The sequence below is a fragment of the Netta rufina genome, assembly GCF_964035555.1.
Source record: "Netta rufina genome assembly, chromosome: 11".
Taxonomy (NCBI): domain Eukaryota; kingdom Metazoa; phylum Chordata; class Aves; order Anseriformes; family Anatidae; genus Netta; species Netta rufina.
In genome coordinates, this window is record NC_140134.1 from 22,449,655 (window position 1) to 22,475,445 (window position 25,791).

General features: G+C 67.7%; 5 protein-coding genes across 6 annotated transcripts; 3 read left to right on the top strand and 2 right to left on the bottom strand.

The window, feature by feature from the left end:
* On the top strand, positions 1 to 683 carry NGRN (neugrin, neurite outgrowth associated). Its single transcript, XM_084293722.1, has 3 exons — positions 1 to 136; positions 207 to 317; positions 402 to 683. Exons 1-3 carry the CDS (start codon positions 12 to 14, stop codon positions 667 to 669), a joined length of 504 nt encoding a protein of 167 aa, XP_084149848.1. The 5' UTR covers positions 1 to 11; the 3' UTR covers positions 670 to 683.
* Positions 684 to 819: 136 nt separating this feature from the next.
* VPS33B (VPS33B late endosome and lysosome associated) lies at positions 820 to 7,095 on the top strand. The gene is made up of 23 exons (XM_084293126.1): positions 820 to 1,255; positions 1,494 to 1,574; positions 1,652 to 1,713; positions 1,906 to 1,955; positions 2,343 to 2,410; positions 2,583 to 2,628; positions 3,005 to 3,099; positions 3,495 to 3,599; positions 3,738 to 3,834; positions 3,942 to 4,019; positions 4,113 to 4,186; positions 4,325 to 4,411; positions 4,490 to 4,580; positions 4,765 to 4,839; positions 5,145 to 5,209; positions 5,290 to 5,344; positions 5,421 to 5,467; positions 5,736 to 5,868; positions 6,070 to 6,143; positions 6,372 to 6,473; positions 6,580 to 6,655; positions 6,739 to 6,855; positions 6,963 to 7,095. The coding sequence occupies exons 1-23, from the start codon at positions 1,160 to 1,162 to the stop codon at positions 7,040 to 7,042; spliced, it is 1,854 nt and encodes a 617-aa protein (XP_084149252.1). The 5' UTR covers positions 820 to 1,159; the 3' UTR covers positions 7,043 to 7,095.
* A 336-nt stretch (positions 7,096 to 7,431) lies between these two features.
* Positions 7,432 to 13,432, top strand: PRC1 (protein regulator of cytokinesis 1; the record flags this gene model as incomplete). Its single annotated transcript, XM_084293743.1, has 14 exons — positions 7,432 to 7,442; positions 7,663 to 7,795; positions 7,879 to 8,001; positions 8,326 to 8,559; positions 8,639 to 8,809; positions 9,053 to 9,202; positions 9,463 to 9,610; positions 9,743 to 9,879; positions 10,130 to 10,225; positions 10,371 to 10,517; positions 10,948 to 11,049; positions 11,386 to 11,496; positions 11,931 to 12,116; positions 13,355 to 13,432. 14 exons carry the CDS (start codon positions 7,432 to 7,434, stop codon positions 13,430 to 13,432), a joined length of 1,827 nt encoding a protein of 608 aa, XP_084149869.1.
* A 1,114-nt stretch (positions 13,433 to 14,546) lies between these two features.
* RCCD1 (RCC1 domain containing 1) lies at positions 14,547 to 18,364 on the bottom strand. 2 transcript variants are annotated; one of them, XM_084293085.1, is made up of 7 exons: positions 18,056 to 18,364; positions 17,569 to 17,941; positions 15,705 to 15,826; positions 15,435 to 15,539; positions 15,211 to 15,354; positions 15,099 to 15,128; positions 14,547 to 14,934 (listed from the first exon to the last, which is right to left on the bottom strand). In XM_084293085.1, exons 1-7 carry the CDS (start codon positions 18,219 to 18,221, stop codon positions 14,792 to 14,794), a joined length of 1,083 nt encoding a protein of 360 aa, XP_084149211.1. In that variant the 5' UTR covers positions 18,222 to 18,364; the 3' UTR covers positions 14,547 to 14,791. The 2 variants fall into 2 exon arrangements, with proteins under 2 accessions (XP_084149211.1, XP_084149212.1); XM_084293086.1 differs by having other exon boundaries at positions 14,804 to 14,934; positions 15,211 to 15,295.
* Positions 18,365 to 18,415: 51 nt separating this feature from the next.
* UNC45A (unc-45 myosin chaperone A) lies at positions 18,416 to 25,633 on the bottom strand. The gene is made up of 20 exons (XM_084293084.1): positions 25,590 to 25,633; positions 24,878 to 25,036; positions 24,166 to 24,202; positions 23,886 to 24,061; positions 23,690 to 23,782; positions 23,264 to 23,431; positions 22,821 to 22,989; positions 22,449 to 22,619; positions 22,135 to 22,306; positions 21,607 to 21,907; positions 21,375 to 21,469; positions 21,160 to 21,301; positions 20,841 to 20,981; positions 20,509 to 20,636; positions 20,240 to 20,306; positions 20,029 to 20,142; positions 19,452 to 19,567; positions 19,194 to 19,311; positions 18,963 to 19,118; positions 18,416 to 18,817 (listed from the first exon to the last, which is right to left on the bottom strand). The coding sequence occupies exons 1-20, from the start codon at positions 25,599 to 25,601 to the stop codon at positions 18,557 to 18,559; spliced, it is 2,796 nt and encodes a 931-aa protein (XP_084149210.1). The 5' UTR covers positions 25,602 to 25,633; the 3' UTR covers positions 18,416 to 18,556.
* Between the last annotated feature and the right edge of the window lie 158 nt (positions 25,634 to 25,791).

A 25,791-nucleotide genomic window follows, 5' to 3' on the forward strand; every position in this document is an offset into this window, starting at 1 on the left:
CCGCTCGGGCCATGGCGGCGCTGCTGCGGCGCGGGCTCCGGGCGGCCGCGCTCCTGGCCGGGGCCCCGCGGCGGGCGGCGGCGGCGTGGCCCGGGGACCCGGAGCCGCCGGACGCGGCGCTGGAGGAGGCCGAGAGGTGCGGGGCGGCGGGGCTGGGGCCGGGCCGGGGCCGGGGCCGCGGGGACCGCTCACGTCTCTCCCCGCAGGGCGCGGAGGCGGCGAGCAGCGGCGCGGCTGCAGCGGCTGCGGCGGGAGCTGGGCGAGGGGCGCGGAGCCCCCGAGCGCACGCTGAGCTGGCAGGCCATGGAGCAGATGCGGTGAGCGCCGGGAGGGACGGGGCGGGACGGGACGGGACGGGACCGGGGGGGGGCGGCTGCCGGTGACCGTGCCCGTGCCCGCAGGTTCCTGCGGCGGGAGCTGCCCGAGGAGTGGCCGCTGCAGCGCCTGGCCCGGGGCTTCGGTGTCAGCCCCGACGTGGTGCGCAGGGTGCTGCGGGGCCGGGGCTGCCCCCCTCCGCACCGCCGCCTGCGCCAGGACGCCCGAGCGCTGCGCGCCGCCGCCTCCCCGCCGCCCCCGGGCCCGGCTCCGCACGGCGGGCTGGAGGTGCGCGCCCCCGACGGCACGCTGCTGTACCGTCTGCCCCGCGCCTGGGGCCCCGGCTCGCAATAAACGGTTGAACGGGACCCGGCTCCGCCCGCTCTCTCTGCGCATTTCCCGTGGGCTCCGGGGCGGCGCCGCTGCCGGAGGCGGCTCCACGGGGGGGGGGGGGGGACGCGGCCACGGCGCTGCCCGAGCTGGTGGGGGGGGACAGGAGCTGAGGGCCGGCACGGGGCTGCCCCGCGCCCAGCTGCTGCGGCTGGGCCACGGCTCGGGACCGGCACCGGGACGGGCTGGGTGCCCGCGGGGTGCCCGGGGTCGGGGCCGGGCCGGGGCGGCGGAAGCGGCGGATCCGGTGCCGGGTCGGAGCAGCGCGCGCTGCCGGGGCCGTGCCCGCCGCTGGGGGCGGCGCTGGGGCGGCTGCTGGGGGAGCGCGGCCCGGAGGAGCCCTGAAACGGGGCGGCCATAAACGGCTCGGGGCCGCCGTGCCCACAGCCGCTTCCGCTCCGGGCGGGGGGCTCCGGGCGGCGGGGTCCGGTCCGGGGCTGGCGCCGGCCCCGCCATGGCCTCGGCCACCCGCCACGATGTGCCCGAGCCGCCCGACTTCGGCATCCTGAAGCGCCTGGCGCGGGACCAGCTCATCTACCTGCTGGAGCAGGTCCGGCCGCACCGGGACCGGGACCGGGACTGGGGGGTGACGGTGGGACCGGGGCAAAGACCAGGGGGCGGTGGGTGCCGGGACTGGAAGGCATCGGGGCTGGCACCGGGACTGGGACCAGGACCGGGGGGCGGTGGGGCTGGCAGCGGGGGCACGGTGCCGTCCCGGGCGGGCACGGCCGAGGCTGGGGCCCGGTGCAGCCCCAGGCAGCGCCCACCCCCCTCCTGCCATCACGCAGCTCCCCGGGAGGAAGGACCTGTTCATCGAGGCCGACCTGATGAGCCCCCTGGACCGCATCGCCAACGTCTCCATCCTGAAGGTACCGCGGGGCGGGCGGCCGGGCGTGGGGGTGCCGCTGACAGCTCCCCGCTGACAGCCCCGCGCCTCGCCCTGCAGCAGCACGAGGTGGACAAGCTGTACAAGGTGGAGAGCCGGCCTGCACTCAGCACCAGCGACCAGTGAGTGCAGCCCCTGCCCTGGGCAGAGCGGCACCGAGAGGCGGAGGGGGGCCAGTGCCCCATCCGCTTGCCAGCTTGGGGTTTGCCTCCCCGGGCCCGCTCGGGCCTCAGCGCGGAGCTGCCGCAGGGAACGGGGCCGGGGCAGGCAGGGCCGTGCACCCGCGGCTGTCACACCCCTGTCGCTCCGCTCAGGCTCTGCTTCCTCGTCCGGCCGCGGGTGAAGACGATGAAGTACATCGCCGGTGAGTGCAGGGAGCCTGGTGGGCAGCCATCGGCCACCCGCTGGCAGGGGGTGCTCCCCGCTCCGTGCTGAGCTGGGGGCTGCCATGGGGCCTCCCCAGGAGGGTCAGCAGCGATGGCAAGGGGTGCGTGGCGCATCCCACACTGCGCGGGCTGCAGCCGGGGCTGTGCGCACCGGTACCGGGCCAGCTCCCGCAGGCCCTTCCAGCCCCGCAGGCTGCCCTTGCTGGGCCGTCAGCTGGCCCCGCTCCCAGGGTTTTGCTTCCTGCCTGAGGTCTTTCGGGTCCAGTGAGGAGCAGGACCCCGGAGCTTGTCCTACAGGGGCATTGTGTCCGGTGGGGGCGGTGGGTGGTCTCTGTCCCTGGGGGCTGCAAGCGCTCTGTCTGCAGATATTGTCAACGCTGACAAGATGTCAGGCCGGAGCCGCAAGTACAAGATCATCTTCAGCCCCCAGAAGGTCAGTGGCTGCTGTTTCTTCCACCAGCACCCTGCCGTGCTGTGCCTGTCCGGCCCCTTGCCTTCCAGAAATGTCTCACTAAAGCAGATGGGGGGGGGTGTCCGGGAAGGAGAGCGCCCTGTGTGCCGCGGGCAGCTCGCTGCCTGGCTGAGGGCCTCCTCCTGCCTTGCAGTTCTATGCCTGTGAGATGGTGCTGGAGGAAGAGGGAGTCTTCGGCGGTGAGTGGGACCGTGCTGCCTGCAGCCACCCCCCTGCCCCGGGGGCTGCCTGGTGGTGGCTCTGACACCGCAGCACCCCAAGGGAACCCCGCTGCGGGCACCCCAGGCTGGTGGGGCCTGGAGCCAGGGCAGCAGCCGCAGGGCCATGGGAGGCTGCCTGCTGCAGGCGGGGTGTGCACGGCACGGCATCAGCGCCTCTGCCTTGTGCTCAGGGGGAGCAATGGCCTTGCCCCTGCCTCGGGGGAAGAAGGGAATGGTTCCCCCCGGGAAGGCCCCGTCTCTCTGTTCTCCCCCTCAGTGTGTGGGGCTGCCAGGCCTCCTGGGGCTGTTCCTGCGGGGGGCTGGTGACTGTTGCCTTTCCCTGTCCCGCGCTCAGATGTTACCTGCGATGAGTGGTCCTTCTACCTGCTCCCCCTGGATGAGGACATCATCAGCATGGAGCTGCCCGAGTTCTTTCGTGACTACTTCTTGGTCAGTGGGACAATCCTGCCAGGATGCTGCCCTGCAGGACGGCAGCCTTCCCTGAACTCACCTCTTGGGCCCAGGACAAAAGAGCTTTGTTTGGGGGATCAATGCAGGGTGTCCCGCTCAGCCCTCTCAGCCCCTCACTGCAGGTCTCCTGTCCTGGGGTGGATTTTGCCTGGGGAGCTGCTCGGGTGGGCTGCAGTGCCTCCTCCTCTCGGCACACAGCTCCCCTGCGTTGCCCCCTCCAGCCCTCCCTGGGTGGCTCTGGGCACCTGGCGTGCTCCCCTGCGTGTGGAGCGGGGCCGAGCCCACGGCTCCCCCAGCCCAGCTCCCGATGCACGCAGCCTTTTCCAACCTGGCCTGCCCAGAGCCGCTCCCCGATGCTCCCGTGCTCCCTGCAGGAGGGAGATCACCGCTGGATCAACTCGGTTGCTCGAGCCCTGCAGTTGCTGAACTCCCTGTACGGGCCGTTCAGCAGGGCCTACGGGATCGGGAGGTGCGCCAAGGTGGGTGCAGCTGCAGGGCTCACGCTGCCCTGGCCAGAGGTGCCTGCCGTGTGCCCCGGGGAGGCTGTGTTGGCACCAGCCCTCAGCAGGAGCAGGGAGCAGCTCTGCCGCAGGCGCTGACGTGCTTTTCCCTTGCAGATGTGCTATGAGCTGTGGCGGGACCTGGAGGAGGAGAGTGAGAGCGACAGCCAGAGCAGGAATCCGGAGATCGGGAACATCTTCCTCATAGACAGAGGTGGGGGCTGCGGCAGGCTGCAGCCAGGGCCTGGCAGGGGGAGCGCTGGGGGCTGCCCACGCGCACAGGGCAGGAGGCAGCCGGACAGCGGCTGGATCTCATTGCAGACACGGACTACGTCACAGCGCTGTGCTCCCAGATGGTGTACGAGGGGCTGGTGGACGACACCTTCCGCATCAAGTGCGGTAGGTCGCAGGGCAGCAGCGGGGTGACGTGGGGCCGTTCTGTTGTTCTGTGATCCAGTCTGTGACTCCACTACTCTTCATCCTTCTCTGCAGGCAGCGTGGATTTTGGGCCTGAAGTCACCTCCTCTGACAAGAGCGTTAAGGTGCTGCTCAATGCCCAGGACAAAGTGAGTGCCATGGTGGCAGTGGGTCACGCTGGCGCTGCGTGGGGCACCGGGAGGGGGCTGAGCAGGGAACGGAGCCGCTGGGCCTGGGGTGCAGGTATTGGTGGGTCGGGTGTGCAGGAGCTGCGGTGCTCTCTGCAGGTCTTCAGCCAGATCCGGAACGAGCACTTCTCCAGCGTGTTTGGCTTCCTGAGCCAGAAGTCTCGCAACCTGCAGGCACAGTACGACGTGAGTCCCACCCAGCTGTGCAGGCACCCCCAGTGCCTCCCTCCGCAGCCACCTCACTGCCACGATGCTCTTTTGCAGCGGCGCCGTGGCATGGACATCAAGCAGATGAAGAACTTCGTCTCCCAGGAACTGAAGGGACTGAAACAGGAGCATCGTCTGCTGAGCCTGCGTAGGTGCTGGGGCAGCGGGGGGGTTGCAGGGCGCTGCCAGCCCGCGGGAGGGGGGGGCAGAGGGTCTGAGCAGCAGGCAGGCAGCAGGGGCCATTGGTGCATGCAGAGCTCTGCAGTGGGGCTCAGGGGACATGTACATGGAGCCTGTTACACCTCCAAAGTGTAAAACTCTTGGCTGTGCAGATATTGGTGCCTGCGAGTCCATCATGAAAAAGAAAACCAAGCAGGACTTCCAGGAGATGATCAAGGCTGAGCACTGTGAGCACGGTTCCGTGTCTGTCATCACCCCCTGGCTCCCCCAGCCCCAGTGCCCCACATCTGGGCTGTCTCACAGCCTGGGCGCCCCTGGGTGCCACTGTTCATGTTGGGGTGGGTGTTGAGGTCTTAGCAGGGTCAAGCCACGTCTTTTCAGGGCTGACATGTGGCCGGGCAGGCAGCCCAGCATCACAAGCCTTCCCCTCCCCACGGGGTTCAGGCAGGGAGGCTGAGCTGAGACCCTACCTCAGCCAGGCAGTGAGAGCCCCGGGAATGGGTGAAGTGACTCTGCCTCTGCCCCTGCACAGCTCTGCTGGAGGGTTTCGACATCCGGGAGAGCACCAGCTTCATCGAGGAGCACATCGACCGGCAGGTGAGAGCCGTGCCGCGGGGCAGGCCGTGCCCAGGGACACGCAGGGGCTGGCAGCCCGCTCACAGCCTGTCCCCACACAGGTGTCCCCCATCGAGAGCCTGCGCCTCATGTGCCTGCTGTCCATCACAGAGAACGGTGAGGGGGGCTGGCAGCGCTGGGGGCAGTGCCACGGGCCTCAGGCTCAGCTCACAGCAGTGCCCTGTCCCCACAGGTCTCAACCCCAAAGACTACCGCTCCCTGAAGACCCAGTACCTGCAGGTGAGCCTGCTGGGGGCCCCCCGCAGGGCGAGCATGGGACGGGGCATTGCTGCCTGCCTGCTGCTCGCCATGGGACACCAGGCCATGGTGCTCCTCGGGGATGTGCTGGCTGCCCACAGGGGTTGGTGTGAGCCGGGGGCTCTGCCTGCCCCACAGGGTGCCCTAAGCAGCCTCCCAGGGCTCCTGCCTGTCCCCACGGAGGTGCCACGTTGCTGCCTCATGTGCTGGCAGCCAGGGCTCTGTGCTGATCCCAGTGATCCTTCCCCAGAGCTACGGGCCTGAGCACTTGCTGACCTTCCACAACCTGAAGCGCATCGGGCTGCTGACCGAGCAGGCGGCTGGGGAGACCCTGACGGCTGTGGAGAGCAGGGTCAGCAAGCTGGTGACAGACCGAGCGGCTGGTGAGAGCCAGAGCCATGGGGAGCTGCGGGGCAGGGCAGCCCACGGCAGGGAGCTGCTGGGCTGGGGGCAGTCCCGGGGCTGGTGCTGGCCCTGCTGCCCCTTCTCTGCCAGACCCTGGTGCCTGCACAGCCACCGGGCCCCAGCTGGCAGCTGCTGCACCATGTCCCAGGGCTCTGAGCTGCTTTTGTCTTCTTTTCCAGGAAAGATCACAGACGCGTTTAATTCCTTGGCCAGGAAGAGCAATTTCCGAGCCATAAGCAAGAAGCTGGGCTTGGTACGTGCTCGGGGGGCTGCTGGGCTGCTGCTCTGCCCGCTGCTGGCCGGAGAGCTGTGCCCGGCCTGTGCCCTGGCCTGCCCCAGAGCTCTGCACCCCCTGGCTCTGTCACACCCCGGGGCTGCTGCCTGGTGCCTGGCTCACCTCGCCTGCTGCGAGGGCTGTGCCGTGCGGGGCGTGATGCGGGGCCAGCTCCATGATCCCACAGCAAGCACCGCGTCCCCGCAGATCCCCCGGCTGGACGGCGAGTACGACCTGAAGGTGCCCCGGGACATGGCCTACGTCTTCAGCGGCGCCTACACCCCCCTGAGCTGCAAGCTCATCGAGCAGGTGGGCCCGGGGCGGGGGGCGGGCACCGAGCACCCCGGGGGGAGCCCGGCCTCGGGCCCCCGCTGCCCCCCGGTGCGTGCAGGCCGTGATCCGCTCCCTTCGACAGGTGCTGGAGCGCAGGGGCTGGCAGGGCCTGGAGGAGGTGCTGCGGCTGCTGGGCGGCCCCGAGTTCTCGGAGGCAGGTAGGGCAGGGGCAGGGGGTGTGTGTGTGGGGGGGGGGGGGCCGGGACCGGGGCCGGGACCCCGCTGTCTCCGTGCGTTGCAGGTGGCGGTGCCGAGGCGGGGCCGGGCCGGGCCGGGGGCCGCACGGTGCTGGCCGTGTTCCTGGGCGGCTGCACCTGCTCCGAGATGGCGGCGCTGCGCTTCCTGGGCCGGGACAGAGGTACGGGGAGGGGGGGGGGGGGTACACCGGGGGGGGGGGGCACGGCACGGGGCTGGGGGCTGTGCGCTGAGCCCCGTGCCCTGTCCCCGTGTCCCTTGTCCCCGCAGGGTGCCGCTTCATCTTCCTGACCACGGCCGTGACCAGCAGCGGCCGCCTGATGGAGGCGATGGCGGAGCCCCGCAGCTGACCCCCCCCCCACCCCCCCCCCCCCCCAATAAACCGCCCCTCCCCCGCCCCGCCCCGCCTCCTCCTGACTGCTGCGCGCGCATGCGCCGTGACGCCGGGGCGCCGCCCGGAGCCGGGAGCGCCGTCGGGAGGGGTCACGTGGCGGCCGCGGAGCCTCCTCCCTGGGGGGGGGCGGAGTCCCGCGAGAGCGGACGGAGCCGATCCGCCTCGCGATTGGTTGGCGGCCGCGGCGGCCTCTCGCCGCTATTGGTCGGCGGCCGGCTTGGGGCGGGGCCGGGCGGCGGTTGAGGGCGGGGCTCGGTGTGACGCGGCCGCGGGGCTGCGGCCAATCAGCGCCGCCGGCTGCCAGTTTGAATCCCGGCACCGGCGGGCGGCGGGCGGAGAGCGGCCATGAGGAAGAGGTGGGGGCGGCGGCACCGGGACCGCGGCGAAACGGGGCGGGGGGACCGGGACAGGGACAAGGGGACCGGGGACGGAGGCGGCGGGACCGGGGGGCGGCGGGGGGGAGACCGGGACCGGGGGGCGCGGCGGGAGGGGCCGGGCGGTGGCCGTGGTGCCGGTGCCGGTGCCGGTCCCGGTGCCCCCGTTGACGCCGTGCCGGGGCCGTGCCGGTGCCCGCAGCGAGGTGCTGGCGGCCGAGGCCGTGTCGTGCCTGAACCGCGCGCTGGCGGCGCTGCGGGACATCTGGGAGGAGATCGGCATCCCCGAGGAGCAGCGCCTGGAGCGCACCGACGTGGTGAAGAAGCACATCAAGGTGAGCACGGGCCCCGGGCCGCCCCTCCTGTCCCCCCCCCCCATCCCGGTGGCCGCCTCTGACGGTGCCCGTGCCCGGCGCAGGGCCTGCTGGACATGATGGTGGCGGAGGAGGAGAGCCTGAAGGAGCGGCTCCTGAAGAGCATCGCCCTGTGCCGCAAGGAGCTGGACGTGCTGTGCCGGGAGCTGCGCCTCGACCCCTTCGAGGTGGGCACCGCGGGGCTCCGACGGGGCTCGGCCCGGGGTCCTGACGGGGCCTGGGCTCCCCATGCAGGCGCACCCAAAACCCCAAAAAGCTCGGTGGGGCCAAAGGCTGGGTGGGTCCCCGCAGCCCCGGTGTTGGGAGGTGGCTGTGAGAGGGCCCGGTGCCTCGCAGCGCCGTGTTTTGAGCGTTGCTGCTGCGTTTGCACCTCCCTGGGGAACTTTGCTCAGAGCCGGGGGCTGTGTCCCTCGCTTTATGCTTAAGGAGCCCTGGGTGTGAGTCAGGACCGCAAGAGCTGTGGAGGAGAGTGGTTTTCTGGTCTGTCCTAGGCAGAGGAGGAAAGCACCATCCTGCAGATGGAGAAGGATTTACGCACCCGCGTGCAAGTGATGTTAAAGCAGAAGAGGGACAGGCAGCAGGAGCTGAAAGCTCTGCAAGAACAAGACCAAGACCTGTGTGACATCCTCTGCGTGTCCCCGTTTGGCATCGACAGCAACACCGTGCCCAGCCTGGAGGAGCTGGACCGCTACCGGCGCCACTTGGCCTCCCTGAGCGCCGAGAAGGTGAGCGGGGGGCGGGCGAGGTCTCCCTGGGGGGTGGGGATGGTGCCCACGGGCTTCTCACGGGGCTCGTCACCTGCAGGAGCGAAGGCGAGAGCAGTTTGTCAGTATCAAGCGGCAAGTCATCCTCTGCATGGAGGAGCTGGACCACACCCCGGACACGAGCTTTGAGCGGGAGGTGGTGTGTGAGGACGAGGAAGCCTTCTGCTTGTCCACAGACAACATTGCTGCCCTCCAGAACCTGCTGCAGCAGGTACGTTGGCACCTCGAGGCAGCCTTGCTGTGACTGTGGGGCTGTGGAGGCTGCCTGGCAGCGTGACACAGAGCGTGGCTGCTCTGCGCTCAGTAACCGCGTTGTGTTAGAACCTCCTGCTAGGAGCTCTTGCACGGAGATGAGGGAGGATGAACGGGCTGCTCTGCTGGCTGCAGCAGGGCCAACAGCCTGCCTGGTTAGCATCGGGCCGTTCTGGTGCTGACCCCGCTCTCCCTGCTGCAGCTGGAGGCCCGGCGGTCCCTGAACGAGGCCGTGTGCGTGGAGCTGCGATCCAGGATCACTGCGCTTTGGGACAGGCTGCAGGTTCCTGAGGAGGAGAGGGAGTCCTTCGCAGTGCACATGACCGGATCCAGAGCCAAAACCAGGAAAGCTGTAAGGACCTAAGGACTGTCCTGCTGTCTCTGGAGGGGGGAGGGCAGGGGAGCAGCAGCTCTGGGTTGCACGCTTGTTTGCTCAGCCAGAGTGCAGGGGCAGCTTCCAGCAGTCTGTGCTGTGAGCCAAAGCCTGTCCTCGCAGGTGGAGGAGCTGGGAGCTGGGGCTGGTGACTGGCTCGTTAGAACTCAGCTTACACAGAACATGAATCCAGTTCTGCTCTTGCTGCCTTCTGAGCCTGTGCTCTGGTCTCACGGCAGCTGCAGTTAGAAGTGGACCGTCTGGAGGAGCTGAAGCTGCAGAACATGAAGTCTGTGATCCAGGCAATCCGGGTGGAGCTGGCTGAGTACTGGGATAAATGCTTCTACAGCCAGGAGCAGAGAGAAGGCTTCAGCCCCTATTATGATGGTGGGTGCTGGCTCTCAGACTCCCCTGGGGGAGCTGCAGGCTGCCTGCCAGCAGACCGGCTGCAGGGAAGTGCTGCTGGATGTGGTGCCGGGTCCCTGCCTGCCTCCTGAACGTGCTGTTGTATCTCCCCAGAGGACTACACAGAGACCCTGCTCCAGCTCCACGATGCTGAGGTGGGGAGGATGAAGAACTACTATGAAACACACAAGGAGCTGTTTGAGGCCGTCCAGAAATGGGAGGAGAACTGGAAGCTGTTCCTGGAGCTGGAGGTATTGCTCGGGCAGTGCTGGGTTTCTGGGCCCTGTAGGCCTCTGCTCTGGTGTGCAGTGTCCTTGAGGGAGCGGGGAGGCGGGGGGAGCCCTAGCAGCATGGTGAGGGGATGGGGCGCTGTGTCAGAGCGCCAGGATGACTTATGGTGAAGAGCTTGCTGTGCTGTGCGGGGCTGCGCTGCAGGGAGCACTGCACAGTGAGGCTGGGCTCTGTGCCTGCCTCTCTCCTCACCTCCTTTTTCTATGCTAGAGGAAAACAACCGACCCCAACCGCTTTGCCAACCGTGGGGGGAGCCTGCTGAAAGAAGAGAAGCAGCGAGCAAAGCTGCAGAAGATGCTTTCCAAGGTAGGTTCAGACCTGGAGGGAGGAGAAGGAGCTGCAGTTCTGGGTAGGCACATGTAGCAGTGACCAAGGAGAAGTGGGGCACTTAGAGCCAGCAAGGAGTATCTCGGGGGGCAGCCTCCTGACACTGCCTGTGTGTCCCCATCAGCTGCAGGAGGAGCTGGAGAGCAGGGTCCAGGCCTGGGAGCAGGAGCATGAGGACGCTTTCCTGGTGAAGGGGCAGCAGTTCATGGAGTATGTGGCGGAGCAGTGGCAGCTGTACCGCATGGAGAAAGAGAAGGAGAAGCAGGAGCGGGTGAGTGCGGAGCTGAATGTGCTCTCCTGGCCTCGAGGAGCCTCTTCTGGCTCCAGGCTGTTGGTGGCCCAGCCCTGCTCAGGGGGCGAGAATTGCCCCAGCCCCGGGCTCCCCATCTGCTGCTGGCAGCTCCCTAGGGAGACGGGGGTCTTCTCTTCCTGCTGGCTCTGTACGTGGTCACCTTCCTTACCAAAACTGGTGTCTGCTGCTGCTGGTGTCTGTGTGCTGAGCCTTTTTCTTGGCCTCAGCTGCACCAGGACTCTGGCTTGGCTCTGGCTACCTGTAAATCTCCCCCAAAGTACCTGCTTCTGGCTGCAGGGCTGCTGCCCACCAGCAGAAGCCTGCCTTTCCCCTGGCACTGGGCAGTGACCCAGAGCAGCCAGCTCCCCGCTCCTCTGCTCGGGGTGGTGAGCGCAGCTCTCTCATGCAGCACCTGAAGAAAAGCCGCCAGATCGAGGCAGAGATGATGTACGGGAGCACCCCGCGGACACCCGTCAAGCGTCGCGTGCTCACCCCACACACGCCTGGCAAAGTAAGGAAGGTAAACTGTCCACACCGGGCAGAGTGCGAGGCTGGGACCCTGCCGGCACTTGAGTGCTGGCACGACATAGTGCGTGTGGTGCTCAGAGCCCCACCTCTGGGTTCAGTCTCTCAAAGGTGCCAGAAGGGCTCAGGGGTGTTGCAGCAGTGTAAGGGAAGCAGGAATGGGGCCAGGCTGCGGGCACTTCTCTCCATGGGGGTGGTGGGATTTGTTGGGGTGCCCTGGAGCTGGAGGGCCCCCTGCGGCTGGGTGATTCCATGGTGGCTTTCCTGGTGTGGCACAGCCCCGGCTTCCTCCCCCCTCACCTGGTGCTCTGCTTTCCCCCAGCTCAACACCACTTCCATCTCCAGCGCCACCCCCAACAGCACTGTTCGCTCGGCCTTCGGGGCAACTCTCTACCACTCACCGACCTCCCGGCTGCCGCCCTCCGGAGGGAAGGTGAGGGCCCTTCTGGGGCGTCCCTACCTGCAGGGGGGCTAGGGAGCCCTGCCGTGCTGTGCTGCTTCACCTGCCTCCCCTGCCAAGCTCCAGGGGCATACAGGCTGCTCGTTGGTCCCAGCCCCAACTGGGCAGCTGCATGGCTGGTGGGATGTCTGTGGGGCCAGCACAGCCTGGGGGAAAAGGAGGGTGGGCAGCGTTCAGGAAGACTCCCCCTAGCCCAGATTTCTGGTGGGTGTCTGGGCCAAGCCTGAAGCTGGTGGGGGGGGGGGGGAAGGTGTCTTCATTACCTGACCTATGTGTCCTGGGTCAGAATTGGGCCCCAGACCATGAAGGAGGCTGGAGGTTGGAGTTCCTCCGCTACTGCAGAGCAGCAAGGCTAGCACAGGCTTCCAGCCCCCTCGGGTCATGCCTCCTGTCTTCCATTCCAGCACTTTGGTCAGGCTCGGACCCCCAGCCGCGTGGCTTTGAAGCCCCCCCGGCCAGGACACAGGGAGCAGAACAAGGAGAACGTGTCGCAGCTGAACGGAACCACCCTGAGCGGTGGGTGCACCCCCACAGCCCCTGCCCAGCGTAACTACAGCGTTAGTTCTGTTGCCAGCACCTATTCTGAGTTTGCGGTAATTCACCTCTTCTAAACCTGCCTCCCCCCGGCCGCGCGGGGCCTGCGCCCCCTCCCACAGCCCCGCGGCCCCCGCTGCACAGAGCGCCTGCCCCTGCCAGCGCCCCCGGCACCGGGTGGGGGCTGCACGGCAGGAACTCAGCGCTGAGGTTGGGCGGCTGAGGCCAAGCACCGCTCGCATCCTGCGTGGCCCTGAGCAGCCCCGGGGGGAACAGATGGAGACGAGAGGAGTTCTGCTGCCCAGGGCAGCCCCCGAGCCCGTGCAGGAGCCAGGCCCTGCCTGCGGTGTGTCCCTGTGCCAGGCTTCCCGGCACAGCCCTGCTCCAGTGGCGTGGCTGCTCTCTGGAGCTTGGCCTGTCCCCAGCTGCCTGAGCCGAGCGCTGAGCCCCGGGGTTTGATGCGGTGTTTCCTGGGCGCGGGCAGCTGGCAGCAGCAGCGCTCTGTCGCTGTCCTAACCTGGTTGCTGGGAGAGAGGCGGGAGGGTCCTGCTTGCCCCCGGGTCCTTTTCCCACTGCCTGCATGGCCTCAGCCCCTGCATGCTCGCCTTGACTCGGCTTGCTGTGCCCCTGAGCTCAGCCTCTCGAGGGACCCTGCCTTGTCCCACCTCCTGCTGGCCTGAGCTGTGCTGGGGAGCTCCCTGGGGGAGCTGGGTGCTGGGGGGGGGTTGGTCTTTGCTGGTGGATGGAGCTTTGCTGGCTGGAGGCCTCTGCCCTTCCCTTAGCCCTCACTGAGCCCAGGCTTTAACCTCTCCTGATGCCCAGGACCATCCCTTCCCGCTGGGAACAGAGCCAGCGCTGGGGGTTCCTCATCAGGCCCTGATCCTGTGCCTGTGGCAGCCCCGAGGGAGGGAGGGTGCTGGGCAGAGGCAGCGCTCCCTTCCTGCACTGCTTGCACATGGCTGGTCCCGTGCTTGCAGCCTGCCTGTGCTCCTGCCCTGCCAGCCTGCTCCCTCGCTGTCCCGCTGATCTGGAAGCGCTTCCCAGGACAGGCGGCGAGCTGCCAGCTGCAGGAGGGAGGGATGAGGCTCCCGGCCCAGGGCTCTTGCTCCTGGGAGCCTCGGGGATCTTTCCCAGCTGCTGAGAGCTGCCTTCCTGCCCTGTCCTGAAGCAGGGGGGTGTCGGCTGCTGTCTCTGCCCAGCAGGGGCACAGCGTGGCCTAAAGCCGCTGCCCCGGAGCACCAGCACCGCCTGTGGCCCCCGGCCCTCACCCCCCGTCTCCTGCTTCTTGTGTCCACAGCGCGAACTTTCAAAGGCTTCCAGGTGTGACACCAGCTCCCGCGTGCTCAACTCCACCACCACCACCGCCTACTGCTGAGGCGCTGCCCCCGGCTCTGGCCCTGCGCAGCCGCAGTGAGTCCCTGCCCCGGGGGAGCGCTCCCGCAGCGCCCAGGCCCGGGGCAGGCCCTGCCCTCGGCTTGGCTTTTAGCTAGGGCCCAGCATTAGTCTGGCCGCCCCCCCCCCTCTGCCTGCGAGGGCAGGGGAAGGAAAAGGACACTTCTAACATTTTTGCTTTTATTTGGGGAATTCTTGTGACTGTTTGTGATTAAAGACTGAGAACAAACTTGGGGTAGCGTAGCAGCGGGTGGTGGCTTCTGCGGGAGCCTGGCTGGGCAGTGGGGTGAGGTGGCAGGGCTCTGCCTTGCCGGGTGTGCTCTGGGACAGACAGGACCTAGTGCAGAGAGCTGGCCTTGGTGCCTCTTACCAAAGGCTTTTTTTTTTTTTTTAACCTTCCATATATCTGTAGGTATTATCTACCCAGCTCTTCCTTAACAGCACAGCAGCCATGCTTTAGCTAGGGCTTGCTTTAGCTGAGGTTCCCCTAAGCAGCCTCCCTTGGCCCCCGAGGACTGCTGCAGCCTGGGCTTGTGGCTGAGGGTCTCAACTCCCCCACGCCGGGCACTGCAGCTGCCCCCTGGAGCCCTCAGGTGGCCGATTCCCCTTTGCCCATCCCCGAGCCCCTGGTGAGGGGCTGCCTGTCCCCCTGCACGTGCACCCCATCGCCTGCCTGCCCTTTCTCGCCTGCTGCTCCTGGGCAGAACAGCGCATGGCTTGGCGGTACGGCGTGCTGGTGGGGGCCCGTTTGCACCTTTTGTTAATGAAGCTCTGTATGTGTGTCTGTCCCTGATCAGAACTAATTTGCACCTTGTTGTCACTACACTCCCCCACTTGCTGTTATTTATTCCCCAGGTTCTGTTCCCTTGCTCTGTAACTGTATATACTGTTTATGGGAATAATGCGTATCCATGTATATACCCCTGCTGTTTGTGTGGTTGTTGGGGTGACCAAAGGCTCCTCCAGCATCACCCTGGAGGCTGGGAGGGGGAGAGGGCTGGGCCTGGCTCTTCAGCCCCTGCCTTCTTGCCTGTGCCCATAGGGGCTGGAGCAGCTGGGCACCTGTATGTGTACGCAACGCGAAGCACTACCGCAGCTGTTACAAAAAGAGATTTAATAAATCCATGTAGTCCTGTTCTGTCTTTATCACTAGTGCAACCCCAGCTGCCTGAGGCAGCAGCACAGCTCCTCGGCCTGAGCTGGGGTCCTGGGGGGGAAACCCACCCACCCTCTGCCCGACCTCCAAGGGCCGAGGGCTGCTCCATGGGGCAGGAGCAGAGCTTTCCCCTGTCTCCCTTTGCTCCATGCACACAGCGATGGTCGTGGGACAGCCTCGTGCCCCTCACTGCTCCAGCACGCACACGTAGGTGTTCCAGGGCCCGCACACCACCTCCTGGGCCCGCAGCCCCTCTGCCACCAGGTGCTCCACGCGCCGGGGCCGGTCAGAGCTGGTGTTGTCCCCATGGCCCAGCTGCCCGTATTTACCTGCAGACACAGCAGCTGTGTGATGGGGCCCACAGGAGGGATTTCATCCCCTGGGCAAGGATGGAAGGGGAGCAGTCCAAATAAAGCATTAACAGCCAGCAATCAAAGCGGCAAGGCAACCAGCAGGTCACACCGGGCCGTCACGGAGCAGAAGCCTCGCTTACCCCAGCCCCAGGTGTAGAGCTCGCCGTCTCCTGCAACCAGGACAGCGCCCATCAGCTGGCATCACCCCCAGCACCAGGGCTGCCGGCCCCCACCCACCCACCGGGCACTCACGTGTGACTGCAGCCGTGTGCCGGGACCCGCAGCTGACGGCACCAACCTCCACATCCTGGGGCAGGTCCAGCAGGGCCGGGAACGCCTGGATGGAAATGAAGGCGGCGCCCGGCTGCTCCCGGGGGGGCGGCAGCTCCGCAGCCCCTGAGAACAGCGGCGCTCAGCCCTGGCCGCGCCATCCCAGGGGCTGGGCATGGCCTCGCTGCACCCAGCAGCATCCTCACCTGTGTCTGCGTCCTCATCCTGGTCCTGTTCCTCTGCCACCGCCTTGGAGGGCAGCGCCAGCTGGCCCGATTCGTTCCAGCCCCACATGTAGAGGTCCCCCCCCTCTGCAAGCACGCACGGGGCGGCCCTGGTCAGGGCACAGCTCGGACCCCGCGGCAGCGGCCAAGTGCTCGAGGGCACCGGGCACCAGCACCGGCCCTGCCCGGGACCACACGGGGCAGCCGGCCCCAGGCTGCCAGCACCGCCACCCCCCACCCCCGGCCCCTCACCGCTGATGCTGGCTGAGTGCCACCCGCCCGCCGCCACCGCCCGCATGGGCACACCGGCCAGGGCCTCCACCAGCCGCGGCTGCTGCTCCGACTCCAGGCCCCCGTGGCCAAGCTGCCCGTGCCTGTGGGGAGACGTACGCGGGCAGACAGACGGGCACCTCCCGCACCCAGTGCCCGCAGCCCTGATGCCCCCCGGCCTCCTGCCGCCCCCCGGCTGTGCGGCAGCGCGAGGGCCACAGCCGGCAGCGAGGGCACTGGGAGGCCGGGGCACGGCCACTGGTGGTACCCAGCTGGGACTGGGGGGGCTCCATGGTGCAGTAACTACGCGCAAGGGAACAACGCACGGCACAACTGTGACATAACGAACGTGCCCCTGCTGTGTCATTTATGTCTGAGCTGATTTGTATGTCAGGAACTTAACCTGCAGGGCTGCAGGTGCTGGCACAGCGGGGTTAGCACCAGCAGGGAAAGGGGAAAACTGCTGGGGAGCTGAGGGCTGCTTTAAGCAAGCGTCCCTGAAGGCTGGAGGGCCCCGTGACTAACAGCTACGGCATTATTCAGCAGAGCCCTAACGCTGAAGGAAGAGGCACAAAGAAGTGCGAGAGGCTTCTCATACTTTTCTAGTAACCAAAGCTTAACCATGGCATTTAGTGTCTGCAAAAAGTTAATCCTGAAATACATGACAGCAAGTGAGGTGTGTAAACCTTTCCTTTAAAGGTAAAGAAAGAAGGCAAGAACGATGGCAATATGGCAATATCTGTAAATGTAAGGGCTGATCTAATGCTGTTTGCTATGACAACCAGCCGGCCGTGACAACAGCCCCCAAACACCAGCGACCTGAGGCCGGGAAACAAAATGCACCCGAGCACATCGGCAATACCGAGGGAGGAAGACACTCCAGTTTGCACAGCTCTGCTTTAATCTTTGTTGGCTTTGTTTCACGTAAGCAGCAAGATCGCTAACTTACCCCTTCTGCCCCGTAACTATCTGTAATTGGCAATTAATGTGGTCAGGGCAGATCGCCCACCGACACCCCGACCCCACAGCTGTGCTGGTAACGTCTGCTCGGGGCTGGGGGCACACGGCCGTACCCAGACACATTCACCAAGCACGGGGCTGGCAGCGTGACCCCAGGGCCACCCGTGTGGTTGGACTCAATGGGGACAGACCCAGGTGCTGCCTGTGGTAAACCCCGCACAGACAGGGTGAGACCAGTGCCCGCAGGGACTTTCAGGGAGTCCTGTAAGGCCGGTGGCACCAGGCTGATGTCACAGCATCAGCAACAACACACCAGGCTGAGCCTGCCCAGGTAATAGTATGGGAAACGCCAGACTTGGGTACAAGTAGCAAAGCCAGTACCAACAGGGAAAAATATTGCAGACAACCCACTGGTCCCCACTGCACCTGAGGCCTGAAGGCATGGCCTGGGAACGCCGAGCAGAGAGGGCCAGGCCAGAACCCGAGTGCCTCTGTCCCTGCTGCACCCCCAGGTGCCTCCCCACTGCCAGCCCTGACAGGGGGCACGAGGGAAGGGACCGGGACAGCCTCTGCCCCGAGCCCGAGCAGCACGGGGGGCAGGGGACAGCTCGCAGGGCTGCTGCTCAGGACCAGTTGCACGTAATCAAGAACCAAGACTCCAGAGTTACTTGTAGCACAGTATTTATGTGCAGCAGCATGAAGAACAGCCCTTGAAGTGCTGGCGGGTGTGCGTGCTGCTCGCTCGGCTGGCTGCCCACGCAGTGCGGCACCGTTTTAGCGTGCTGGCGACACCGGAGCCCTGAACCCTGCCTCCACCTGCATGCTACCAGCTGAGGGACCCCCACCACCACCAGCACCCCGGCCCCCTGCCCCCCCCGGCGCTCACCTGCCGCCGCCCCAGCCGTAGACCTCGCCGTTGGCCCCGAGCGCCAGGACGTGCTCGTGGCCCAGCGCCAGGGCGCGGAGCGGCGGGGCCGGGGGCAGCTCGCAGAAGAAGGGCGGCCGGGGCACCGCGAAGCCGCCGGGCAGCAGCGGCAGCGGGGGGCTGCGGGAGCCCGGCGGCAGGGCCCGGCGCCAGGCGGGGGCTCCCCGCAGCTCCCCCCGCAGCGCCGCCGCCCGCGGCCAGGCCTCGGCCGCCGCCCCCGGTCCCCGTCCCCGTCCCCGCAGCAGCAGGACGTGCGTCTCGGACGGCAGCGCCTCCGCGCACCCCGTCGGCAGCCGCCGCCGCAGCCCCGCGCCGAGCACCTCCAGCCCCGCGCCTGCGGGAGCAGCGGCTCAGCGCCCGCCGGGGCTCCGGGGGGCTCCGGGGCCGGGAGGGGGCCCGGGGGGGCCCGGCAGCATCCCCGTGCCGGCCGCCCCGGGGGGCCGCTCACCGGTGTCCAGCACGGCGTAGCTCCAGGCGGGCCACACGCGGCGGATCCCCTCGATCCCCTCGGGGCCCGGCTCCAGGCGGCGCGGCCCCGGGCCCGGCGATGGCTCCCCCGCCGCCTCCTCGGCGCTGAAGCCGAACACGAGCCAGGAGCGGCGCGGGGCCGCCATGGCGGGGCGGGGGGGACGGGGCGGGGATGGGAGGGGCAGCACCGGACCCCCCCCCCCCCGTCGGGCAGCCGCAGACAGACGCGGAGGCGGCGCCGCCGCTCAGGAGCAGCTTCAGTGCGGTGCCCCCGGTGCCGCCCCCGTTAAGGCACTGGCAGTGGCGGAGGTGCCGCTGGGCCCCGTCCTCCCCCCCCTCACCCCGGGACACGGCGGCAGCGGGCGGGGGGGGGCCCGGCCCGGTCCCAGCGGGCGGCCCCCGGTCGGTCCCGGTGCAGCGCGGTGCGTGCGGTGAGCGCAAGCCCGGAGCAGCGTGTGCAGGGCAGGGCCCGGGGCCGGGCTCAGTCCTGGCCGGGGCCGGGCTTGATGAGGCCGTAAGACACCGCCTGCGCCAGCGCCTCCTGCGCCGCCTGCGCCACGCGCGGCTTGTCGCGGTCCTTGGCCAGCACCGAGAGGATCTCCAGCATCTCGCTGGCGATGAGCTGCTCCGCCACGCCGCGCTCGGCCGCCATCATGTTCATCACCACCACGGCCCCGCGGTGCTGCAGCTCCGTGCTGGGGCTGAGCAGCAGCGCCTGCAGGATCTCCAGCCAGTGCACCGTCTGCGGGCAGAGCGGGGCGCTCAGCACCGTGGGCAGCCGCAGCACCGTGCCCCTGGGTGCCATAGGGCAGCGGACCCCAGCCCGCAGCCAGCCCCAGCACGCGGGGTGAGGGGCACACGAGGCTGCCCCTGCCCTGGGCACTCACCACCTGCGGGATCCTCTTGCAGATGGGGGGATGCAGCGCGGTCAGCATGGCCAGGGTCCCCGAGGCTGCCCGCCGCAGCTTCTCATCCTCCTCCCCGCTGTACAGGACCATCAGCTTCAGCCGGTCGCTGTCCTCAGCCAGGAACAGCTCCTGCACCTGCAGGCAGCAGGGAGGAAGGTGGCCAGCAGCCCAGGGCAAGCAGCCGCTGGCTCAGCACGGCACGGCCCTCACCTCCTTGCTCATGGCCATGTTGCACATGCACTCGGTGGCAGCCAGCCGGATAAGCTCGTGCTCCTCAAACATGTAGCCCTCGATCATGGGCACAGCCTTCTCCTTCAGGATCTTCTGCCTGCAGCAGGCCAGGGGTGAGCACTCCTTGCCCCTTGGTGCTACCCCCGCACCACTTTTGGCCAGGGCAGCACCCATCTGGACCTGGGTCCCCCTCACCCCCCGCCTGGAAGAGCTGGGCCTTGGCCCCACTGCCCCTACCGCAGCCTCTCGCTGATGCCAGCCAGGTTGGTTAACGCCATCAGCCCCTCAAAGTTCTCCAGGCCTGTGCGCTGGAGGTGCAGAAGGCTGACCAGGGGCCGCACCACCTCGTAGATCTGTGGAAAGAGCAGTGCAGGGCTCAAACCAGGGGGCAGGGACTCTGCCCCTGCATGGGGTATGGGCAGACCTAGCAGAAAGGCAGAACTGCTCCTCGTGGCCAGGCCTGGACAATCAGGCCGTTGTGGAAACCACCAGGGGCTTTTGCCTCCTTCCCAAGGAACGTCAGACTCAGATTGCCACCCCTCAGGCCTCCATCTCCTGGGCTGCCAAGCCCTGCTGCAAGGGGAAACGAGGAGCCAAAGCCGGCTCCCAGCGACCATGGCAGCCCCTGCCCCGCAGCCCTCCCTGTGCTGCTCAGCCCGACGCCTCCCCAGAGCAGACGTGCCTGGCTGCAGCAATTCGGGCACAGAAGGAGCGTCGAGGCCCCCCCACAGCCCTCTCTGACCCCTGCAACCCCCGGCTGTCCCCTCCACGCCCTGCGCAGCGTGGCAGCCTGCCCCTCGGTGGCGACACTGACCCGCTCCCCAGGAAACGCCATTTCTGGGTTGGAGGTGATGGTGATCTTCGCCAGGGCCTGAGCCGCCTTGGTCTGTCCCACCTCAGTGCCCTCCAGGGACAGCGGGATGAGAGCCTGCAGATGGAGATGCATCAGCCTGTCCTACAGCTGGTCACAGCCCCAGCCCTCCCCATGGAACGGGCTGGGGGCACCGTGGCACCCACCACCTCACCTTGCCTCCTCCCTGTGCAACCACGCCGCCTCGGTCCTCCGCCTCCGCCACGAGGGCCAGGAACACCCTGCAGACAGGGCAGGAGCAGACGGAGTCTGGAACCTGCTGTGGTGGCTGCCAGTGCCACCCCGATACCAGCAGTGGGCCCAGGCTGTGCCAGACACCCCCCTGCTCCTAGAAGCCCGGGCTCCCCACAGGCACTAGGTTTGCAGGAGGGTGCCAGCAGCCTCAGAGGGCAGCTCCCACGCCCCTGCCCCTGCCCCCTGTACCTGGAGATCAGCTCCCGGCAGGAGTTGGTGAGTGCCGGGTTCTCGCTCTTCACCATGCAGGCCAGGGCTGACACCACGCCAGCCGTCAGCAGCTTGCGCACCCGCCGCTTCACGAAGTCCGGCTTGTCCTGTCCCGGGCAGGGGCATCGCTCCAGTCAGAGCCAGCACCCGACCTGCCACCACCTCCTGCTGCCCAGCCCTGAGGCCATCACCCCAAAGGCACCAGAATGGTATCTCCGGACACCCCGTCCCTGGCCAGGCTCTGTCCCAGTCCCCTGCTGTCCCGTGGGGCCAAGGCTCCCCACAGCTACTGCGATCACTCGCCCCCTCACCTTGGGGTGCTGCTCTGGAATGTGCTGCTTGGCGTACTTGGCCAGCTCCAGCATCTGAGGGTCTGGCTCCTCGTGGTCGTAGCTGTTGGTGCAGTTCACCAGCGTGGAGGCAACTGCATAGAGCACGCTCCTGTCCTCCGACTGCAGGGGAAATGGGACGCTCGTCGCACCCGTGACACAGCACAGAGCAGGGCTTGAGCCCACTCAGCACCACCAGAGCCCTGTGCACACCCCAGCCACAGCCCCGCAGGAGGAGCCCCAACCCCTTCCATCAGGAGGGGCACTCGGGCACGTTCCCCCCATGGCGCTCAGTGCCCACCTTGGCCAGCTGGAACATGGCCTGCATCGCTGCCTTGTCCTCCACGAACTCCTCCTTGACATCCGCATCAAAAGTGAGGTAGGCCAGGCCCTCCACAGCCCAGCGCCGTGTGCCCGCGTCGATCGCCTCATTGCACAGCCACCTGCGAGACGGCCCCGTGAGCCCTCCCTGCAGGGCTCCCGCCCCCAGCGCACCCCGCCGTCCTCAGCACTCACTTGCGGCACTGCTTGGCTAACTTCATCGTGGAGCCCTCAGCAAACTGCTTCATGCTGAAGTCAGTGCCTCCGGCAGACCCCAGCTTGCAGAGCCCCTGTGAGGAGCAGAGCGTCAGGGCTGGAGGCCGCAGTGCCCCCGTGGCAGCCCCCCAGCAGGAACAGGATGGCACCACGGGCCACCACAGCCCCCCAGCCCCACGCACTGCTGCTCCTCCTGCCCTGCCGCGCTCACCACCAGCGCCCGGATGCGGATGCTGTCCCTCTCGCTGTGCTTGTAGATCTCCTTGAGCAGGCTGACGCCGTTGGCCGTGATGAAGGACGCGCGCTTGGCCTTGTCAGCAGCGTGGATCAGCGCCTCCACCGCCACCAGCTGGTGGGCCTCGCAGACGGAGGCGCAGAGGGACAGCACGCTGTCCATGATCCCCTCCAGCTCCAGCACCCTGTTCCCAGCGTCTGAGGGGCCCTGCAGCAGGCACGACACCGTCTGTATGGCCCGCAGCTTCCCGGCCAGCTCGTGCCCCTCAAACCAGCTCCTGCAGGGGAAGAAGGCCAGGAGGGATAAGGCTGATCCCCACCAGCCTCACGCCGTGCTGCCCTGCCGGACCAGTGGCATGGCAGGTCCCTGCTGCTCTGCACTTGGCTTTTACCACTAAAAGCAAGAAGCCTGGGAACAGGGTGCTGCCACTCCCAGCGGAGGCAGGGACAGCAGCAGAATGCTCCTGGCTGCACAGGACGGAGCCCTCCTCTGCCCCGGGCTCACCTCACGTAGTCCTCGCACAAGTGGTGGAAGTTCTCCCTCTCAGCGTCGCACTTCAGGTCCTCGTAAAGCTTGCTCAGTAGGACCGAGGCGCTCATCCGGGTGTTCTCTGTCACGGGCAGGCTGCCCGGGGCTCCGCACACTGTGCTGCCCACCTCCAGAATCTTCTTCAGGCCTAGGAGGACACAGAGCTCAGGCACCCAGCGAGGAGCAAAATGGGACGCGCAGGCACCTCGGTCCTGCAGAGCCAAGGCACACGTTGCCCCAGGCAGAGGGGTGTGACGGCCCAGCGGGATGCTGCAGGCTGTTTCACTCACCCTGGTCGATCACCCAGAGGCTCATGCTGTTGTTGGTCTCCTTCGGTGACTTCCTGGGCACCACCTTGATGAGCAGGTTGAGGGCGTTGTCACGGCCGTGCGCAGAGGCCCCTTCCAGAGGCAGCAGCTCCAGGAGGTCCTTGATCAGCAGTTTCAGGTCCTTGGAGGAATCTTCCAGGGGAGACAGGGCCAGCGGTCAGTGCCCTGCACACAGCCCTCACCCCATCACAGTAAGGCCAGCAGGAGCTGCTGGGATCGGGGGATCCTGACCCGCAGCTCAAACCCGTGTAAATCCAGGCCCAGAGGCAGGGAGCAGCAGAACCCACCGCAGCTCAGCGCCTCCCCACACCAGCTGGGGCAGCAGCCACTCACCCAGCACCACCGCGTCCTCCTTGCCACGGAAGTCCTTCTGCAGTCCCTCCCTCAGGGAATCGAACATGACGTGCAGAAGGTTGCAGGCAGCCAGGGAAACCTGCTCGTGCTCCACACCCAGCACTGCCGAGAGGCGCGGGGCCCCCAGCTCCGCCAGGATGGCCATGGTCTGCAGGTACAAGCACAGGCGCCTGCTGGGGACTTTGCGGGAAAACCCGGCACTCCCCAGCATCTTCTGAGAGCTGTTCCCCTCCACAACAAGGCTCTCACAGCTCAGGCCTGGCAGGTGACAGCTTAGAGCTCCGCTGTCCAGCAGCAGGGCTACAGCACAGCACAGGCAAAGGCCATCGGTGCTCCCCAGCCCACCGTACTTCAAAGCCTCCCCAGCACAGATGTCCCCGTGGTCCCCGCACGCAGGAGGACCGAGCTCCCGCGGCACCTACCCGGGAGCGGTGCCCAGAGCACAGCCCCACCAGGGTGCGCAGGGCTGCCAGCATCAAGTCAGCCTTGGCCGTGTCGAGCAGCCGCGTCAGCAGCCGCACACCATCGCTTTGGAAGATTTTCTCTGCTCCGGCCTCCTCTCGCGCCAGCACAATCAGGTTCTGCGCCGCCTGGGAGAAGAGAGGCGCGGTTGGGTCACCCGCCCTCCAGAACGGACTCCCCTGCACACAGCGAACCTCATGTGGGAGCCCTTGGGCAGCCACAGGCACCCAGCCCTGCTCCCAGTCTCCAGGGAGCGTGTTCTGCTGGCAGGAAGCCTGGGCTCCCAGGACAGCACAGCGCAGCCAGCAGTGCCGACCTAGGCATGATTCCTCCACTCCTTGCCCAACACCCAAGTCATGTTGCCCCCTGTTCCCTGGAGCTCAGACCTTCTGCTTCTTGTCGGCATCTTTTTCTTCAGGATCCAGCAAGATCTGGAACATCTGCTCCACCTTTGAGTCCGTGCAGGACATGGTCTTCATCTGAGACAGACCAGAAAGAGCAGCTCAGCCCTTGCTCCCCCTCCACCCCCCGCACCCGCAGGGATGCGCAGCAGCAGCCGCCCCACAGCATCTTCCCCCTCACCTTCTCGTGCATGCTGCTCCCCAGGGCGCGCAAGGCCTCCTGGAAGGCCTTGTTCTTGGGCTCCAGGCTGATGCACCTCTGCAGGTCGCTGATGGCCTGGTCCAAGCGGCCCAGCTTCTGCAGCGCCTGGCTTCGGCGGAACAGCGCCTTCGTGTCCCGGCCGTCAGCTTCAATGGCTGCAGGAGAGCGAGGGAGCGATCGCAAAGCCCCTGGCGTGCCCCGGGCTGCCTTGGCAGGCGGCACACAGCGGCCAGTCCCTGCCGGCTACCCCTGGCAGTACCTTTAGATGCATCAGCCTCCGCCTCGGCATAGTCCTCCTGCAGGGAGAGAGCGGGTGAGAAGGGGGCGCCTGGCACACCGTCCGTGCAGGCTGCATTCACCCCGCCTGCTGCACCCACCACTGAGAGAAGGGCAGGGAAACAGCTGGGGGGGTTGGGGGGGGAAACAGTGTCACTGGGAGCTGGGGACCAGAGGTCGGGTGCCCTGCCCTTCCCAGAGCACAGCCCTCGGGGGTCCCTGAGGAGCCCTAAGGCCCCGTGCTCTCCGTGTGCCCGCTGTGGCAGTGCTCCCTGCCCCTCTGAGCCCCTGAGGCTCTCGGTGCTTCCCCCTGCTCCAGGCATGGTTCGTGATGGGAAATCAAAGGCTAGTGGGCAGACCCGGGGTGCCTGCACGCCCCGGCTGGGAACAGCGGCCCCATGGGGAGATGGGACAGAGACAGCCGGGGGCTGGGGGCAGGGGAAGGGGCGAGAGGAGGGATCAGTGCCTGGCCCGGGGGCTGGCGGTGCTGTGCGGGTGCTCAGCCGGCAGCGCAGGGTGCCCAGCCCTGCCCGGCCCAGCCGGCAGCACAGGACGGCCCGGGACGGCCCTGGGCAGCCCAGCACGGCCCAGCCCATCCCACCCCATCCCATCCCATCCCATCCCACCCCATCCCACCCCATCCCATCCCATCCCATCCCATCCCATCCCACCCCATCCCGCCCGTCCCCACGCACCAGTTTGAGGTGGCAGGCGGCTCGGTTGCGGTGCAGCACGGCGCGCTCGGGCCCGCTGCAGTCGAGGCTCAGCGCCCGCGTGTAGGCGGCCAGGGCGGCGCGGTGCTGCCCGGCCTGGAACAGCGCGTTGCCCTCCGCCCGCAGCCGCCCCGCGGACACCTGCCACGGCAGCGCCTGGCACCAGGGCACGGGGCCGCGACCGGCACCGCTCCCCCGACACGGCCGGACCCGGGCCCCGCCGCGAGCCCCGCCCGGCTCCGTCCCGGCCCGTCCCGCCCGGTGCCGCCCCGAATCCAGTCCGATCCCGATCCCGATCCCGTCCCCGATCCCGATCCGGATCCCTGTCCCGGTCCCGGCCCCGTCCCAAACCCAGCCCGATCCCGCCCCGTCCCGTCCGTTCCCATTCCGCCGCGCCCCGTCCCGTCCCCGATCCCGATCCCATTCCGGTCCCGTCCCGTCCCGTCCTGCCCCAAATTCATCCCGATCCCGGTCCTGGTCCCGATCCCGTCCCAAATCCAGCCCGGTCCCGCCCCGCCGTCCCCGTTCCCGTTCCCGTCCCGTCCCCGATCCCATCCCGTTCCCGTCCAGTCCGTTCCCGTCCCGTCCCCGTCCCCGTTCCCGATCCCGTCCCGGTCCCAATCCCGGTCCCGTCCCCGATCCCGATCCCATTCCATTCCCCTCCCGTCCCCCCCCGTTCCCGTCCCCCCCTCACCGCCTCCTCCATGGCCGCTCCGGCCGCGCTGTGACGTCACCGCCGATCGCCCGGGGAACCCGGACGCCGCCGCCCGCGTCACGTGACGGGAGGGGAGGGGAGGGGGGCGGGGCCGGGGCGGGGCCGGGCCGGGCTCAGCCCCCAGCGCCCCCCCGCGGCCCGGAGGTGCCAGCGCAGGGCGGGGCCCCCCCGCGACCCCCGC

Excerpts from the sequence above, each read along its gene's own strand:
- UNC45A (XM_084293084.1), bottom strand. Across the intron at positions 19,568-20,028 it reads TGGCGTTTCCTGGGGAGCGG|ATCTACGAGGTGGTGCGGCC; the intron begins GTCAGTGTCGCC and ends CTCTTTCCACAG. Across the intron at positions 19,312-19,451 it reads GGCATCAGCGAGAGGCTGCG|GCAGAAGATCCTGAAGGAGA; the intron begins GTAGGGGCAGTG and ends GGCCTGCTGCAG.
- RCCD1 (XM_084293085.1), bottom strand. The coding sequence starts at position 18,221 with ATGGCGGCCCCGCGCCGCTCCTGGCTCGTGTTCGGCTTCAGCGCCGAG. Across the intron at positions 15,129-15,210 it reads GCACACGGCTGCAGTCACAC|GAGACGGCGAGCTCTACACC; the intron begins GTGAGTGCCCGG and ends TCCTGGTTGCAG. Across the intron at positions 14,935-15,098 it reads GCTCTACACCTGGGGCTGGG|GTAAATACGGGCAGCTGGGC; the intron begins GTAAGCGAGGCT and ends CTGTGTCTGCAG.
- NGRN (XM_084293722.1), top strand. The coding sequence starts at position 12 with ATGGCGGCGCTGCTGCGGCGCGGGCTCCGGGCGGCCGCGCTCCTGGCC. Across the intron at positions 137-206 it reads GCGCTGGAGGAGGCCGAGAG|GGCGCGGAGGCGGCGAGCAG; the intron begins GTGCGGGGCGGC and ends CTCTCCCCGCAG. Across the intron at positions 318-401 it reads CAGGCCATGGAGCAGATGCG|GTTCCTGCGGCGGGAGCTGC; the intron begins GTGAGCGCCGGG and ends CCGTGCCCGCAG.
- VPS33B (XM_084293126.1), top strand. The coding sequence starts at position 1,160 with ATGGCCTCGGCCACCCGCCACGATGTGCCCGAGCCGCCCGACTTCGGC. Across the intron at positions 1,256-1,493 it reads TCATCTACCTGCTGGAGCAG|CTCCCCGGGAGGAAGGACCT; the intron begins GTCCGGCCGCAC and ends GCCATCACGCAG. Across the intron at positions 4,412-4,489 it reads ACCTGCAGGCACAGTACGAC|CGGCGCCGTGGCATGGACAT; the intron begins GTGAGTCCCACC and ends GCTCTTTTGCAG.